Below are 14,328 nucleotides of genomic sequence, written 5' to 3'. Positions count from 1 at the left end.
TAGGCAATAGACATAGTCCCCTGCAGTAAGTGTTAGGCAGTGTCTACAGTACAGAGCCTGTGCTGGCAGAGCCCACTAGTGGAGACACAGCATAAACCAACAGAAGGAGTTTAGCCAGGATGGTAATTCTGCCTCCCCAAAAGACATTAGCTATGCCAACGAAAGCATTCTTCTGTTGGCATAGTTACATCTACACTAGGGAGGTTGTTGACTTAGCTATGTGGGGAAGGGGTGTGATATTTTTGACACAGCTAGGTCAACGAAATGTAGTTATGTAGATCAGGGTTTAGTAAGTTCCCTGTGCTCCCTTACTTGCAAGTAGAATAGGGTAGAATAGGTCAGGACAATGGCATGAGTGAGTCTGAGGAGACAGACTTAAAAGTAAGCAACTTATGTGCTTAGGTATTCACTCCTGTAACTTAGCAGCCCTGCAGCACTGCTCCTGTCAATGTGAGGTCATATTCTCCTGTATTCGCTGTCTTGTGATTCACATCAATTTTACCTTCTGCTTATACATGCATCACTCTATACCTGGGTTGTGTGGAATCAAGCCCACCATGGTTTAGGCCCATTTGTAACCACATACACACACACACCAAAGCTTGATTTTTGCCAGCATTTCATGGAAAAATCATTGTATACATATCTCCAATGAATTTAACTTCAGTAATGCCAATGACATTATTCAGTAGGCCTGTTGGCATATGTGGGGAGTGTATATTTCCATCCCATGAGGGAGAACATTCCTGCTTTGTCTACTGGTGCCTACTAGTGCATTGCAGAGGTCATTCCAGGTCTCTGGACTGGAGCTGCCCTGCTTTTAAAGTACAACCCCCCCCCCCCCCCCACTGCCATATAATCCATTAAGGTGCATAAAAAGTCTATGCTGTTCTCTCTTTTGCCTAAAGAGAGTTGCTTCAGGGAGGGAGAGTTAAAGGATAAAGGTTTATGGAATAAAGCAGAATAGAGTGAACAATAAACTGAGTGTGGACAGTTGGGAGGAGCTGCTGTTGGGACAAACTGAAAGGAAAATGGAATTTATCACCTTGAGGTACTTATCATGCAAAGGATACGGCCAGGAGTCTGCTGTGTGACTGAAGAGATACGTGCTGTAAAGGACAAGGCATAGAGGGGGAAAATGGATAGATCCACTACACTACAGTAAGCAAGATCTACTGAGTAATGAACAACTGGAACATCTCAGAAGTCAGGTTTGCAAGAGGGTCAGGCCCCCCAGGGAGAGCAAGGGGATCAGGGCACAGATAGATTCAGAAAACATATGGCTAAGAGAAAGGAGTTTCCAAAATGTAAGAACAGTCCTAGTTTTAAAAAGAAAGGTACTCATGCAGAGCTGACACAAGTGAGATAAGAATCTTATTAGCCACTGACACTCATTTCTTACTGATAGTGCATTAGCTCCAGTGGGATAATGATATATTTATATCTGTGCTGTTCATAATTATTTTCTCAGACACATGCTTTTGCAGCATAATAGAACAGCCAGAACAAGTGTCGATTTTCACATGTAAACCTGATACAGGCAAGGGAATGCCCCTGTCAGGGAATATCACCACAAAACACAATTAAAAATGGCAATTCTTGGTCTGACTAGTGAATACTGTGGTGAAGGTGAATGCACTATAGCTCAGTTCCTCTTGGACAGAAATGCCTGTCAGAAAACCCCACTCTCCCTGGCTGTCTTACTAGAGAAATTAAATGTGAAATGGGCTTGACTGAATTATCCCCCACATCCCCTAGGGGTGGTCTGTCCAGGTCAGGTAGGAGGCAGCTTGACACGGGACTGCAGGGGTATTTGCACTGCTGCTCCATTTGCTTGTTCTGAGGATCATTCTCCAGGGTTGTCAGTTCAGCACCTTTCATTAGTAATAAATTCACTCACGCCCCCTTTTAATTTATTAATTGATTTTTTTTTAAAATACGGCCAAATCCCGAAGCCTGCAGTTAGAGAGACATCCTGAAGTCCTTGCTCAGTCTCTATGCCAGTAACTGTCCTGCTGATCTTGGAGAGAGTTTTGACAAAGGGCTGAGTAAGGTGCTCAGGATTTGGGCCAGCAGGGATGAACACTGTGTCATGTCGCTATAAATAACACAGGACCATGCAATTAGTTTATTAGTACATCTAGCTGTTGCTGAGTTGGTGTCAGCCCCATCGCCATCCCTCAGAGCTCTTGCTCTTAATTGATACGAAGGCAGTGCTGACCTTTAGACCTGAATTTTTGCGCATCCGGAGCCGGCCCATCCACATGTCTGTGAGCAGCATTTGGCTGCAAGTGTGAGCAATGAAATCTCGGTGCTTGGCTGCCACCGCGAGCTGCAGGCACGTGGCGTTACTCCAGTTCTTCAGCTCATAGGTCAGCAGTTTCATTGCCAGCTGCTCATCCTGCTTATATGATTGGTCCAACAGCTCCACCGCTAGCTGGCCGAAATCCCTGCAACAGAGGGCACTCTCATTAGCCAGCAGTGTCTGCTTTGCGGAAAGTACACTGTTAATGACAGCTCCTGCAAGAGCTGCATCACACTCCATGAAATGCAGTTGCAATGCTGGCTGAACATGGAGGCCCACGTTTTCAAACCTGAGCGCCTAAACTTAGGCACTTAAATAAATATCCTGATTTAGAAGTACTGAGTACCCTCCACTCCCAGACATCTGCTCCCACCTGCCTGCCTGCTTGCTGTTGTCTCTTTGAAGCCCATTGTCTATCTGCTGTTAGGCAGTCCAGGCCCCCATTGCTTGTTCATGAACTCATGGTCAAGTACCCTTGAAGGGGAGACTTTATTAACCAGTGTCCAAAAATTGTTCAAATTCCTGTTGGTCTTTGATTAAGACCAGAAGGGATTATGATGATGATCTAGTCTGATCTCCTGATTAGTTACTTCCTGCACCTGGATACTACTTCAGTAGATTTTGAACTGTATTTCATTGGGATGGGAAAAGTGACTCAGAAGAATCACATTCAGGCTTTGGTGGCCTCAAGATGGAGGAAAGCATAGAGTCAGTATAGAGGCTTCATTCACCTTTTTGGCTCCTGTTCTATCCATTTCAGAAGTTGCACTGTTAGCACAGTTTTTAGAAGGGCTCTGTTAGCACAGGTGCGCCCCAAAAGCCACTCCTTTGGCTTTGAGGGGACAGCATTTTCCCTACATCTTTAGCAGTTAAAGCAAGCCACTCCTAAGCTGATTACTGGCAGTTTCAGCAGCCTCTCTTTGCTACTCTCCAGAAAGTATGCATGAAAGGCAATCAACCTGGAGTTGTGGTTCAGCTCCTGGGATATGTCATCCACCATGTCATTTTCTGATGCCTCGTGGGCCATGGCTTTGCAGAGTTTACAGGCCACCAGAGCCTTAGCCATAGCCTCCTCCCCATGCTGCCAGAAGAAGAGGGCCATCTTCTGACGCTTCATCAGCACAGCCCACACCATCAGCTCATGGAAGGGGAAAGGGAAATGGTTAATCTCAGGATCGTCCAAATCAATGTCCACTTCTTCTTCTCGTTTCTTTGTGGTCTTCCTTCCTCTTCGCAAAGGGACATCATCCTGCCAAACAAGGAGAAAGTGTGGTTCTAGGGAATAATGTGAATCGTTTACACTGAATACAGGAGACACGACACGAGAAAGCTGACTCCCTCACCAAAGCCACACACATGTTCATGTAACTTACTTTCTTTTAATTGCTAATTAGACTGACCAATTATTCACTGTGACCAGCCCACGTTCTGAGTTTCTAGGAGGAGAATTTCTGCTGCTTCCCACTCCTCCTCCTTACGCAAACTTACATAACTAATTTCACATTCACTGAAAAAAATAATTCACAGAATAAATGTGATGCATATGAAACAATGATTCAACACTCCCAGCTCCTGCCTGGTGGGAAATGGGAGTCTGGGAATGTCAATCTAACCTGGCCCTCTCCCTGTGGCACTGCAAAGCACTATCAGAACATGCCCAGGTCACTCCTGGGAAAGCCACCCTTACATTAAAGCGTTTGGTTTGTTCATTTACCTCTGAGTTTTTTAAATCTCATTGGGGTGGATACATTCACCTCTTTCCATTCTAACTACATTAGAGAGGACGACAAGAGAGAGGCTGGAGGATGCTTCATCAAAAGATGGTAGCATGGTATTGTTTTGTCCTTTCCCCACTTCTGTCTCATTCTTAGTGATCTTCCATCCTGATCTTACCAGTGGGTTAACCTATCTCTCCTCACATACTATCCCACTCCCTCAATTCTGTGTCCTTTCTTCTCCCCTTTTCCCCTCCAATTCCATGTTATTCCTTCTTGCTTGTCTCTCCTGTTTATTTCCTTCCTCTCATCTTGTCCTATAACTTTCCTTTGTTCTTCTGTTCCCAGACTGCATGCGCTGAACTTTGATCCTTGTATGAGCAGCAAAGTGAAACTTATACAAAATCTCAGCTCTCTGAAGTTCCAGTGCACAGCATTAGAGGGTTATTGAAGACTGGATAAAACACTGACATTTTGCTACACTAATGCCCTCCATTTTATCTCAGCTCAGGTTCCGAAGTAAAGATATTTTACTTCTGAAAAATCTTTATTTTAATATTGTTTACAATTAAATATAGTTAAAAAGTGATCATAACAGTGACAATTATAAACCAATGATATTTACAAAATAATTAAGGCTGGGATTTGTGAAAGTGCTCCCATGGATGTCATTGGGAGTGCGGACAGGACAAAGTGGAGGGTTTTTGAAAATCACAGACTAAATAGCATGTAAAATAATTTTTTAAAACTATACTCAGTGCTCCATATTTTCCATGATTAGGTTGCCACAGAAATTGCTACAGAAATCAACTACTTGACACAGAATTATGCCCCAGAATTGAAGTTTTAATTAAAAAAAAAAAGAGAGAGGCTTCTATCCCATATAGTTGCAAAGAAAACCTTCAATATATGAGAAAAACATGAAACAGTGCAGTGATGGTTTTCTGAGTCTGCAGACAGCCTGAAACAACTGCTCTGAGAAGTGCAAACCACTCACATTCAACTAAGTATTGTGCACACTCTGAAACTTTAAAACAACAATCTAATTGTTAACAAATTCCCTGATGGGCATGGGCCGGATTCTGATACCCTCACTCACATTAAGTAGTACCTTCTCCCCCATTTAGTTCCACTGAAGTAAACAGGACTATTTGTGGAGCAAGGCACTACTCAGTATGAGTAACAGTATGTGCATCTGACCCTATTTTAGCAGAAACATTCATGTAATGTGATAATCTGTCCATTGCCGTCGGATGTGGTAGCAGGTATTTGGCTGAGGACAGCGAGGCATATAGTTGCTATTTATAGATTCTGGAGTGGCAAAGTAGGATTTTGTGCTTCCCTGCACCCCAAACAATTGCCCCTAACCTTTTCTACAAAGGGAAAAGAAAAAGTCAAAAGCCTCAGCCACGTCAATGGGAATTGGGCATCATATACTATATTTGTTTGCCCTCTCTGACAGCTTTTTATTTTTATAGTTGCTGGATTGGGATACTGGTTTCAAATAGACTGTACTATTTCAAACTATATGTACTGATTTCACCAACAGAGACCTGGAGTATAGCAGGATTTACTCCCCCCCGACACTTTTTTTTTTTTTAGTTTGTCTATGGGGAAGCATACTGAGAAACTGATTTTCTATTTGCGTTTATATAAACAATTTACCTTGGTAGAACGTACAGCCTTGTGTGTGATTAACTTCTCATTCTAAATCTGTGGAACTTTTAAAATATATTAATTACAAGTCTCACATAGTATAATGCTGATGAACTTGTTTGGTGAGAAAGGGAAGAGAATTTAACATTAAGATTTATCACATGTCACCTACCTCCATTCCCAGAAGTTTCAGGGCTTTTGGCTGTACAAAAAAAGAGTTTAAAAAAAAAACCATTATATAACCTATCCATACCAATAACATTTTAAACAAAATTATATAATCCTAGTTATCCCCCCTCCCCCAAGATTCCTGGCATAAGTTTGGCCCCTACCATAAGTTACAGCAGCTCTAATTTGTGCTGGATGGCAACAGACACTAAGAGGCCATTCCATCCGTTGACGATCTTTGGAGTTCATTAGCATTCTGGACATGTACCTTTCACCTGACAACCCCCCTAACAAGAAGTTGCAAAAGAGAGGGCATACTGCTGGCCCTGCATATCTCTCAGGGATTCTCCCATCTCCTCATAGAGCGATATACGGCCCTTTTTTGCACTGCTTCAGCAATTCAAAGGGACCAAGGATCTAGCCCAAGGTTTAAAAGACCTTAATTTATACAGTTCTTCTACTGAGTGGCTGAGAGAAGGGAGCATTTCTCTGCAGACAAAAGAGTGCATTTTGCTACTTTAAAAATAAATAAATAAAATAAAATGACAGAACAGCCATACCCAGGGTGGAATTGGCCAAAAAAAAAAAAAAATACAAAAAATACATACAAGAATAAACAACATTTTGTTTATAAAGACTGAAGAATTACTCCAGATTCACAGCAGTATAACATCAAAAAATACAAAATTGTGCCTTGAACCTGCACTCCTTGCCTCAAGGGGTACAGGATTAAGCCCATGAAAGCCCATTTCGAGTTATGATTTTTCCTGCTCTAAAATCTCCATGCCACTTACAAAGGGTTCAGCACATACCAGGGAAATTTCTCTCTCTCTCTCTCAATTCAATTTTTTTTTCAGTCTAACTCCAGCATACTACCTATTACAGGGGCTGATCCAAAGCCCATGAAAGTCAATGGAAAGACACTCATTGCCTTCATAAGGCTTTGTATCAGAACCATTCCCAGATTCATATTCATAGATTTTAGGGTCAGAAGGGACCATGATGATCATCTAGTCTGCCCTACTGCAAAACACAGGCCAAAGAACCTCACCTAATAATTTCTGCATCCAGCCCATAAAATAGCTTGTGTCAAGAGCTGACTTTCACTAGGTCGCAGTGAGGAAGCTGCTCTGCTATGCACAAAACCCTGATCATAATGAACTGCTGATCAGTAGAGAGATTTGTTGCTTTTTAAAAAACTAGAACCCAGTAACAATCTTTATCCTAAACTCAGGCCAACACCAGCTGGATCTTAGCAGCAAATGACATGCCATGTATTGATTCTTCTGATAGCTTCTACGATGTGAAGAAAACTACCAAAATTCAGCACCTCACTGAATTGACTCCCAGCACCTTTTTGTTGTTACCACATCAGACAGGCCCGTTGACAGGGGGAACCAAAAGGGGCAATTGCCTAGGGGCCCGGGCAATTTAAAGGGGCCCAGGGCCCCTGGCTGCTGCCAGCAGTGCAGTTGGACTAAGGCAGGCTTCCTACCTGGCCTTGCTCTGTGCCACTCCCAGAAGCAGCTGGCACGTCCCTGCGACCCCTCGGAAGAGGGTCTCCACACGCTGCCCCCGTCCCGAGTGCGGACTCCGCATGTCCCATTGGCCAGCAACTGCGGCCAATGGGAGCTGCGGGGAAGGTACCTGCGGGCTGTGGCATGCAGAGACCCCCTGGGTCCCCCACCTAGAAGCCACAGCCAGAGGGGTGTGCTGGTTGGTTTTGGGAGCCGCCAGAGGTAAGCACTGACCCCCTGACCCCCTCCCGCACCCCACACCCTCTCCTGCACCCAAACTCCCTCCCAGAGCCCGCACCCTGCACCCCCTCCCACACTGCAACCACTTGCCCCAGTCTGGTGAAAGTGAGTGAGGGTGGGGGAGGGAGGAGAATGGAGTGAGCAGGGGGCGGGGCCTCAGAGAAGGGGCAGGACAGGGGCGTGGTCTCAGGTAAGGAGTGGAGCGGGGCATGGGTCTTTGGGGTTGTGTGATTAGACAGTTGGCAACCCTACTTGGCGGGCATGTGGAAGCCCTGGCCATGCCGGAAGAGCACTCCCACCAGCTTGCTAGGCACCACCAGTGCAGCTGGCAGCTCGCTGGGCATCAGCCAGCACAGGCACAGCACCGCAAAAATGTCAAGCGGACCATGTCCATGGGGGCCCATTGACTGTTCTACCCTGGGGCCCGGAATCGCTCTTGGTGGGCCTGACGTCAGAATCGCAGTACTCCTGGTAAAAAAATACCAAGTCCTTACCCTCTTGGGTCCAAACAAGTTGTGGTAGAGGGTTCTGAACCGTTTTCGGGTGTAGTTGCAGCGATAAGCTCCTCCCATCAGATACTCAATCACCAGGCCAATATCAATCAGACTTATCCTGTAATCCGGAGGTAGGTTACCCTATCCAATTAAAGAAAAAGGAAAAGAAACAAAGAGACAAAGCTGATTAGTACAGATACCATTCAATGTTTCCTCTAACTATATTAGAGTAAAACAAACACAATTAGTTAAGAAACATAGGAATGTATTATGCTGGTTAATTAATTCACCTTAAAATAGATCCAACCGAAACCTGGATATTCTCGCTTGGAAAGAAGACATAAGTAAATAAGAATGTGCAGTAATCCTTGGTAGTAACAGAAGATAATAATGTCAGAAAACAGTACTCAATTTCTTCTGCTGGGGGAAACAAGAAACACCACTGCAGAACAAAAAGTGTGAGGCCCAATCATTTTCCTAAAGTCAAGCACACTTGCTGAACTCTAGTCCCTCTGTGAGGCATGTTTTCCACACAATCTGCTCACAACATCTTTGGCTGAATATGTTTGCACTGGCACCATTTGGGCTGCCTTCTCTGTCAGTCCATTTTGAAGGCAGCTCTATATCATTTGCAAACAGAGGTTTTGCAGCTCCTCAGTTGTGATCTCTATTTCCTAGAAGCATGTTTCTTCCCTACATTGCATTATTTAATAGATAGTACTCATCAAATAAAAGGAAGGGGAAAAAAGTTTCATTAGCAAGGTGTGTCCACTTAAATGTCGACTTAAATCTCTTTTGCTTGAAAAGAGTCTTTTAAAAAACTTTTTGGAGCCAAGGAGGTATGTCATCATCTGCTTTGTAGAAAACATTAAACTGGCTCATAAAGTGCCTATTTTCTTTGCTTTACATACATAGGCCAGGAATGTGGTGAGCATCAAGTAATTCTGATCCTTATCTAGTTCTGTTTTATCTTGAGTTTTAGGAGCAAATATATAAGCCCAATGATTTTAACACACTGCCCTCTTGTGGACTTGATGCATTTTATTTTAAGATAGTTTAAAGTGTAAGTTTTCAGCACAGGGTTATTGCTACACAACTCTCATTAATGCCAATATGGGCGACTCAGCTCCTTTGTCATACACTGCTTTGAAAAATGACCCCTTGATGTCCTAGATAACCTCTGGGACTCTGGGTGCTGTTGAGCTGAAAAACCAGTTCTGACCCATTGCTCCACTGTTTCTTACCCTTCCTGGTACTGGAATAAATTCATATTAATTTCCCATGCCATCATCAAGCACCTTTAAGTTTAAATGGAAAAGGGCGACAACAAATATACAGAATATTTATGGCTCCAACTTTGTGTGCTCCCTGGTCCATTCCCTTCTACTCCCTATTATCAATGCTGCTAATAATGACCTGAAGGTCATGAGTTCCATGCAGCTTACTGCATGTGAAGCTGTGAAATCAGACCTTAAAACAGTTCTCTCTGCTCTGCATGTAAAGTGAGCTCCACTCAGATACTACTGTGATGAGCATGGTATAAGAGTATACATAGATTAGAACAGAACAGAACAATGGCATGGAGAACGACAGGTCCTCTCTTCCACACCTTTGTTCACTAGACCCCACCATCAAAATCCCACAGATCAGTGCCCTCACAGTTCTCCCATGCAAGAGTTCTTGGAAAATTCCAGAGATGGAAGGACAGTCCCACAAAGCTGGCATTTGGCCTTTCTCTGTCTCCATAGGGGAACTCTGAAGACAAAGCTTTGGTGCACTCACAGAGTAGAGGGGCAGTCAGGGACTAAGTAAGGGATACCTCCACGCAAAAATATTTGGCTTTTTTATACAGACCTCTTCCTGTGAACAATTCACAAACAGAAAAGGGGCATAATTCATAAAATTTGTCATTATGAATAATTTGCCCAACTCTGATGATAATATTAAGAAAACTCCAGATTAGCTACAGTCTGTCTGTATCTCATAGGAAACATGACAATTCTGGGTTAATTGGACATGGAATTAAGCCTAAGAGATCAATTAGCCAATCCATAAAAATAGCACGGTATCCCAGGAGAAAAAATATGCTATAATACAATGAGAGCTTTTATAGTAAAACTAAAATCAGGCAGCAAAATTGCAATTGTTACCTTAATACTACTATTTAATGTACTCAAGTAAAACCAAAAGGAGTACTTGTGGCACCTTAGAGACTAACCAATTTATTTGAGCATAAGCTTTCGTGAGCTACAGCTCACTTCATCGGATGCATACTGTGGAAAGTGTAGAAGATCTTTTTATACACACAAAGCATGAAAAAATACCTCTCCTCACCTCACTCTCCTGCTGGTAATAGCTTATCTAAAGTGATCACTCTCCTTACAATGTGTATGATAATCAAGGTGGGCCATTTCCAGCACAAATCCAGGGTTTAACAAGAACGTCTGGGGGGCGGGGTAGGAAAAAACAAGGGGAAATAGTTTACCTTGCATAATGACTTAGCCACTCCCAGTCTCTATTCAAGCCTAAGTTAATTGTATCCAATTTGCAAATGAATTCCAATTCAACAGTCTCTCGCTGGAGTCTGGTTTTGAAGTTTTTTTTTGTAATATTGCAACTTTCATGTCTCTAATCGTGTGGTCAGAGAGATTGAAGTGTTCTCCGACTGGTTTATGAATGTTATAATTCTTGACATCTGATTTGTGTCCATTTATTCTTTTACTTAGAGACTGTCCAGTTTGACCAACGTACATGGCAGAGGGGCATTGCTGGCACATGATGGCATATATCACATTGGTGGATGTGCAGGTGAACTAGCCTCTGATAGTGTGGCTGATGTTATTAGGTCCTGTGATGGTGTCCCCTGAATATATGGGCACAGTTGGCAATGGGTTTTGTTGCAAAGATAGGTTCCTGGGTTAGTGGTTCTGTTGTGTGGTATGTGGTTGCTGGTGAGTATTTGCTTCAGGTTGGGGGGTTGTCTGTAGGCAAGGACTGGCCTGTCTCCCAAGATTTGTGAGAGTGTTGGGTCATCCTTCAGGATAGGTTGTAGATCCTTAATAATGCGTTGGAGGGGTTTTAGTTGGGGGCTGAAGGTGACGGCTAGTGGCGTTCTGTTATTTTCTTTGTTAGGCCTGTCCGTAGGTGACTTCTGGGAACTCTTCTGGCTCTATCATTCTGTTTCTTCACTTCCGCAGGTGGGTACTGTAGTTGTAAGAATGCTTGATAGAGATCTTGTAGGTGTTTGTCTCTGTCTGAGGGGTTGGAGCAAATGCGGTTGTATCGCAGAGCTTGGCTGTAGACAATGGATCGTGTGGTGTGGTCAGGGTGAAAGCTGGAGGCATGTAGGTAGGAATAACGGTCAGTAGGTTTCCGGTATAGGGTGGTGTTTATGTGACCATTGTTTATTAGCACTGTGGTGTCCAGGACCTAACCCACAGAGACTTCCCTACCAACACTACAAAAAGAAGGATTCTAGGTGGACTCCTCCTGAAGGTCGAGACAGCAGACTGGACTTCTACATAGAGTGCTTCCGCCGACATGCACGGGCTGAAATTGTGGAAAAGCAGCATCACTTGCCCCACAACGTCAGCCGTGCAGAACACAATGCCATCCACAGCCTCAGAAACAACTCTGACATCATAATCAAAAAGGCTGACAAAGGAGGTGCTGTTGCCATCATGAATAGGTCAGAATATGAACAAGAGGCTGCTCGGCAGCTCTCCAACACCACTTTCTACAAGCCATTACCCTCTGATCCCACTGAGAGTTACCAAAAGAAACTACAGCATTTGCTCAAGAAACTCCCTGAAAAAGCACAAGATCAAATCCGCACACACACACCCCTGGAACCCCGACCTTGGATATTCTGTCTACTACCCAAGATCCATAAACCTGGAAATCCTGGGCACCCCATCATCTCAGGCATTGGCACCCTGACTGCAGGATTGTCTGGCTATGTAGACTCCCTCCTCAGGCCCTACGCTACCAGCCCTCCCAGCTACCTTCGAGACACCACTGACTTCCTGAGGAAACTACAATCCATTGGTGATCTTCCTGATAACACCATCCTGGCCACTATAGATGTAGAAGCCCTCTACACCAACATTCCACACAAAGATGGACTACAAGCCATCAAGAACACTATCCCCAATAATATCACGGATAACCTGGTGGCTGAACTTTGTGACTTTGTCCTTACCCATAACTATTTTACATTTGGGGACAATGTATACCTTCAAATCAGCGGCACTGCTATGGGTACCCGCATGGCCCCACAGTATGCCAACATTTTTATGGCTGACTTAGAACAACGCTTCCTCAGCTCTCGTCCCCTAACGCCCCTACTCTACTTGTGCTATATGGATGACATCATCATCTGGACCCATGGAAAAGGAGCCCTTGAGGAATTCCACCATGATTTCAACTATTTCCATCCCACCATCAACCTCAGCCTGGTCCAGTCCACACAAGAGATCCACTTCCTGGACACTACAGTGCTAATAAACGATGGTCACATAAACACCACCCTATACCGGAAACCTACTGACCGCTATTCCTACCTACATGCCTCCAGCTTTCACCCTGACCACACCACACGATCCATTGTCTACAGCCAAGCTCTGCGATACAACCGCATTTGCTCCAACCCCTCAGACAGAGACAAACACCTACAAGATCTCTATCAAGCATTCTTACAACTACAATACCCACCTGCGGAAGTGAAGAAACAGATTGATAGAGCCAGAAGAGTTCCCAGAAGTCACCTACTACAGGACGGGCCTAACAAAGAAAATAACAGAACGCCACTAGCCGTCACCTTCAGCCCCCAACTAAAACCCCTCCAACGCATTATTAAGGATCTACAACCTATCCTGAAGGATGACTCAACAATCTCACAAATCTTGGGAGACAGGCCAGTCCTTGCCTACAGACAGCCCCCCAACCTGAAGCAAATACTCACCAGCAACCACATACCACACAACAAAAGAATCACTAACCCGGGAACCTATCTTTGCAACAAAGCCCGTTGCCAACCGTGCCCACATATCTATTCAGGGGACACCATCACAGGGCCTAATAACGTCAGCCACACTATCGAGCCACAACGAGTCAGAGGCTTGTTCACCTGCACATCCACCAATGTGATATATGCCATCATGTGCCAGCAATGCCCCTCTGCCATGTACATTGGTCAAACTGGACAGTCTCTACATAAAAGAATAAATGGACACAAATCAGATGTCAAGAATTAGAACATTCATAAACCAGTCAGAGAACACTTCAATCTCTCTGGTTACGCGATTACAGACGTGAAAGTTGCGATATCACAACAAAAAAACTTCAGAACCAGACTCCAGCGAGAGACTGTTGAATTGGAATTCATTTGCAAATTGGATACAATTAACTTAGGCTTGAATAGAGACTGGGAGTGGCTAAGTCATTATGCAAGGTAACCTATTTCTCCTTGTTTTTTCCTTACACCTCCCCCATCCCCCCCAGACGTTCTTGTTAAACCCTGGATTTGTGCTGGAAATGGCCCACCTTGATTATCATACACATTGTAAGGAGAGTGATCACTTTAGATAAGCTATTACCAACAGGAAAGTGGGTTTGTGTGTGTGTGTGTGGGGGGGGGGGAGCAGAAAACCTAGATTTGTGCTGGAAATGGCCCAACTTGATTATCATACACATTGTAAGGAGAGTGATCACTTTAGATAAGCTATTACCAGCAGGAGAGTGGGGTGGGGGGGAGGTATTTTTTCATGCTTTGTGTGTATAAAAAGATCTTCTACACTTTCCACAGTATGCATCCGATGAAGTGAGCTGTAGCTCACGAAAGCTTATGCCCAAATAAATTGGTTAGTCTCTAAGGTGCAACAAGTACTCCTTTTCTTTTTGCGAATACAGACTAACACGGCTGTTACTCTGAAACCTGTCAAGTAAAACCATCATGTTTGCTATAATGATACACAGCATGGACTGTAGTTAATCTGTACTTTTCTTAGTACTATTACACCTGGGTTATTAATTCAAAATAATTAATTTTATGAATACTCCTCCTTTTTTGCTTTGGGAATTTTCTGCAGACAGGTCTGTAGAGGTTCTGTACATCTGCCTGACTTCTGTGCAGATGTATTTATTTGATTTAGATTAATAAAGCATACATTATAAAACACTCCGCGGGACAGATTGTGATGATTTTAAGAATCTTTGTGTACAATTTATAAATT

General features: G+C 43.8%; 1 protein-coding gene across 5 annotated transcripts in view; it reads right to left on the bottom strand.

The window, feature by feature from the left end:
* TRPM3 (transient receptor potential cation channel subfamily M member 3) overlaps positions 1 to 14,328 on the bottom strand; it is a 636,037-nt gene that overhangs the window by 61,190 nt on the left and 560,519 nt on the right. For 3 of the 5 annotated variants that reach the window (XM_073345156.1, XM_073345160.1, XM_073345158.1), the window contains exons 13-17: positions 8,386 to 8,421; positions 8,096 to 8,236; positions 5,849 to 5,878; positions 3,265 to 3,554; positions 2,222 to 2,450 (exon numbers count right to left, since the gene is read on the bottom strand). In XM_073345156.1, the coding sequence (XP_073201257.1) occupies positions 2,222 to 2,450; positions 3,265 to 3,554; positions 5,849 to 5,878; positions 8,096 to 8,236; positions 8,386 to 8,421 (726 nt within the window). The remainder of the gene's footprint in view (positions 1 to 2,221; positions 2,451 to 3,264; positions 3,555 to 5,848; positions 5,879 to 8,095; positions 8,237 to 8,385; positions 8,422 to 14,328) is intronic. The other 2 variants (XM_073345157.1, XM_073345159.1) reach the window with 1 other exon arrangement.

This window comes from Lepidochelys kempii, chromosome 5, assembly GCF_965140265.1.
Source record: "Lepidochelys kempii isolate rLepKem1 chromosome 5, rLepKem1.hap2, whole genome shotgun sequence".
Lineage (NCBI taxonomy): Eukaryota > Metazoa > Chordata > Testudines > Cheloniidae > Lepidochelys > Lepidochelys kempii.
The sequence above is the reverse complement of the archived record's forward strand: the minus strand, read 5'-3'. Positions and strand labels throughout refer to the sequence as shown.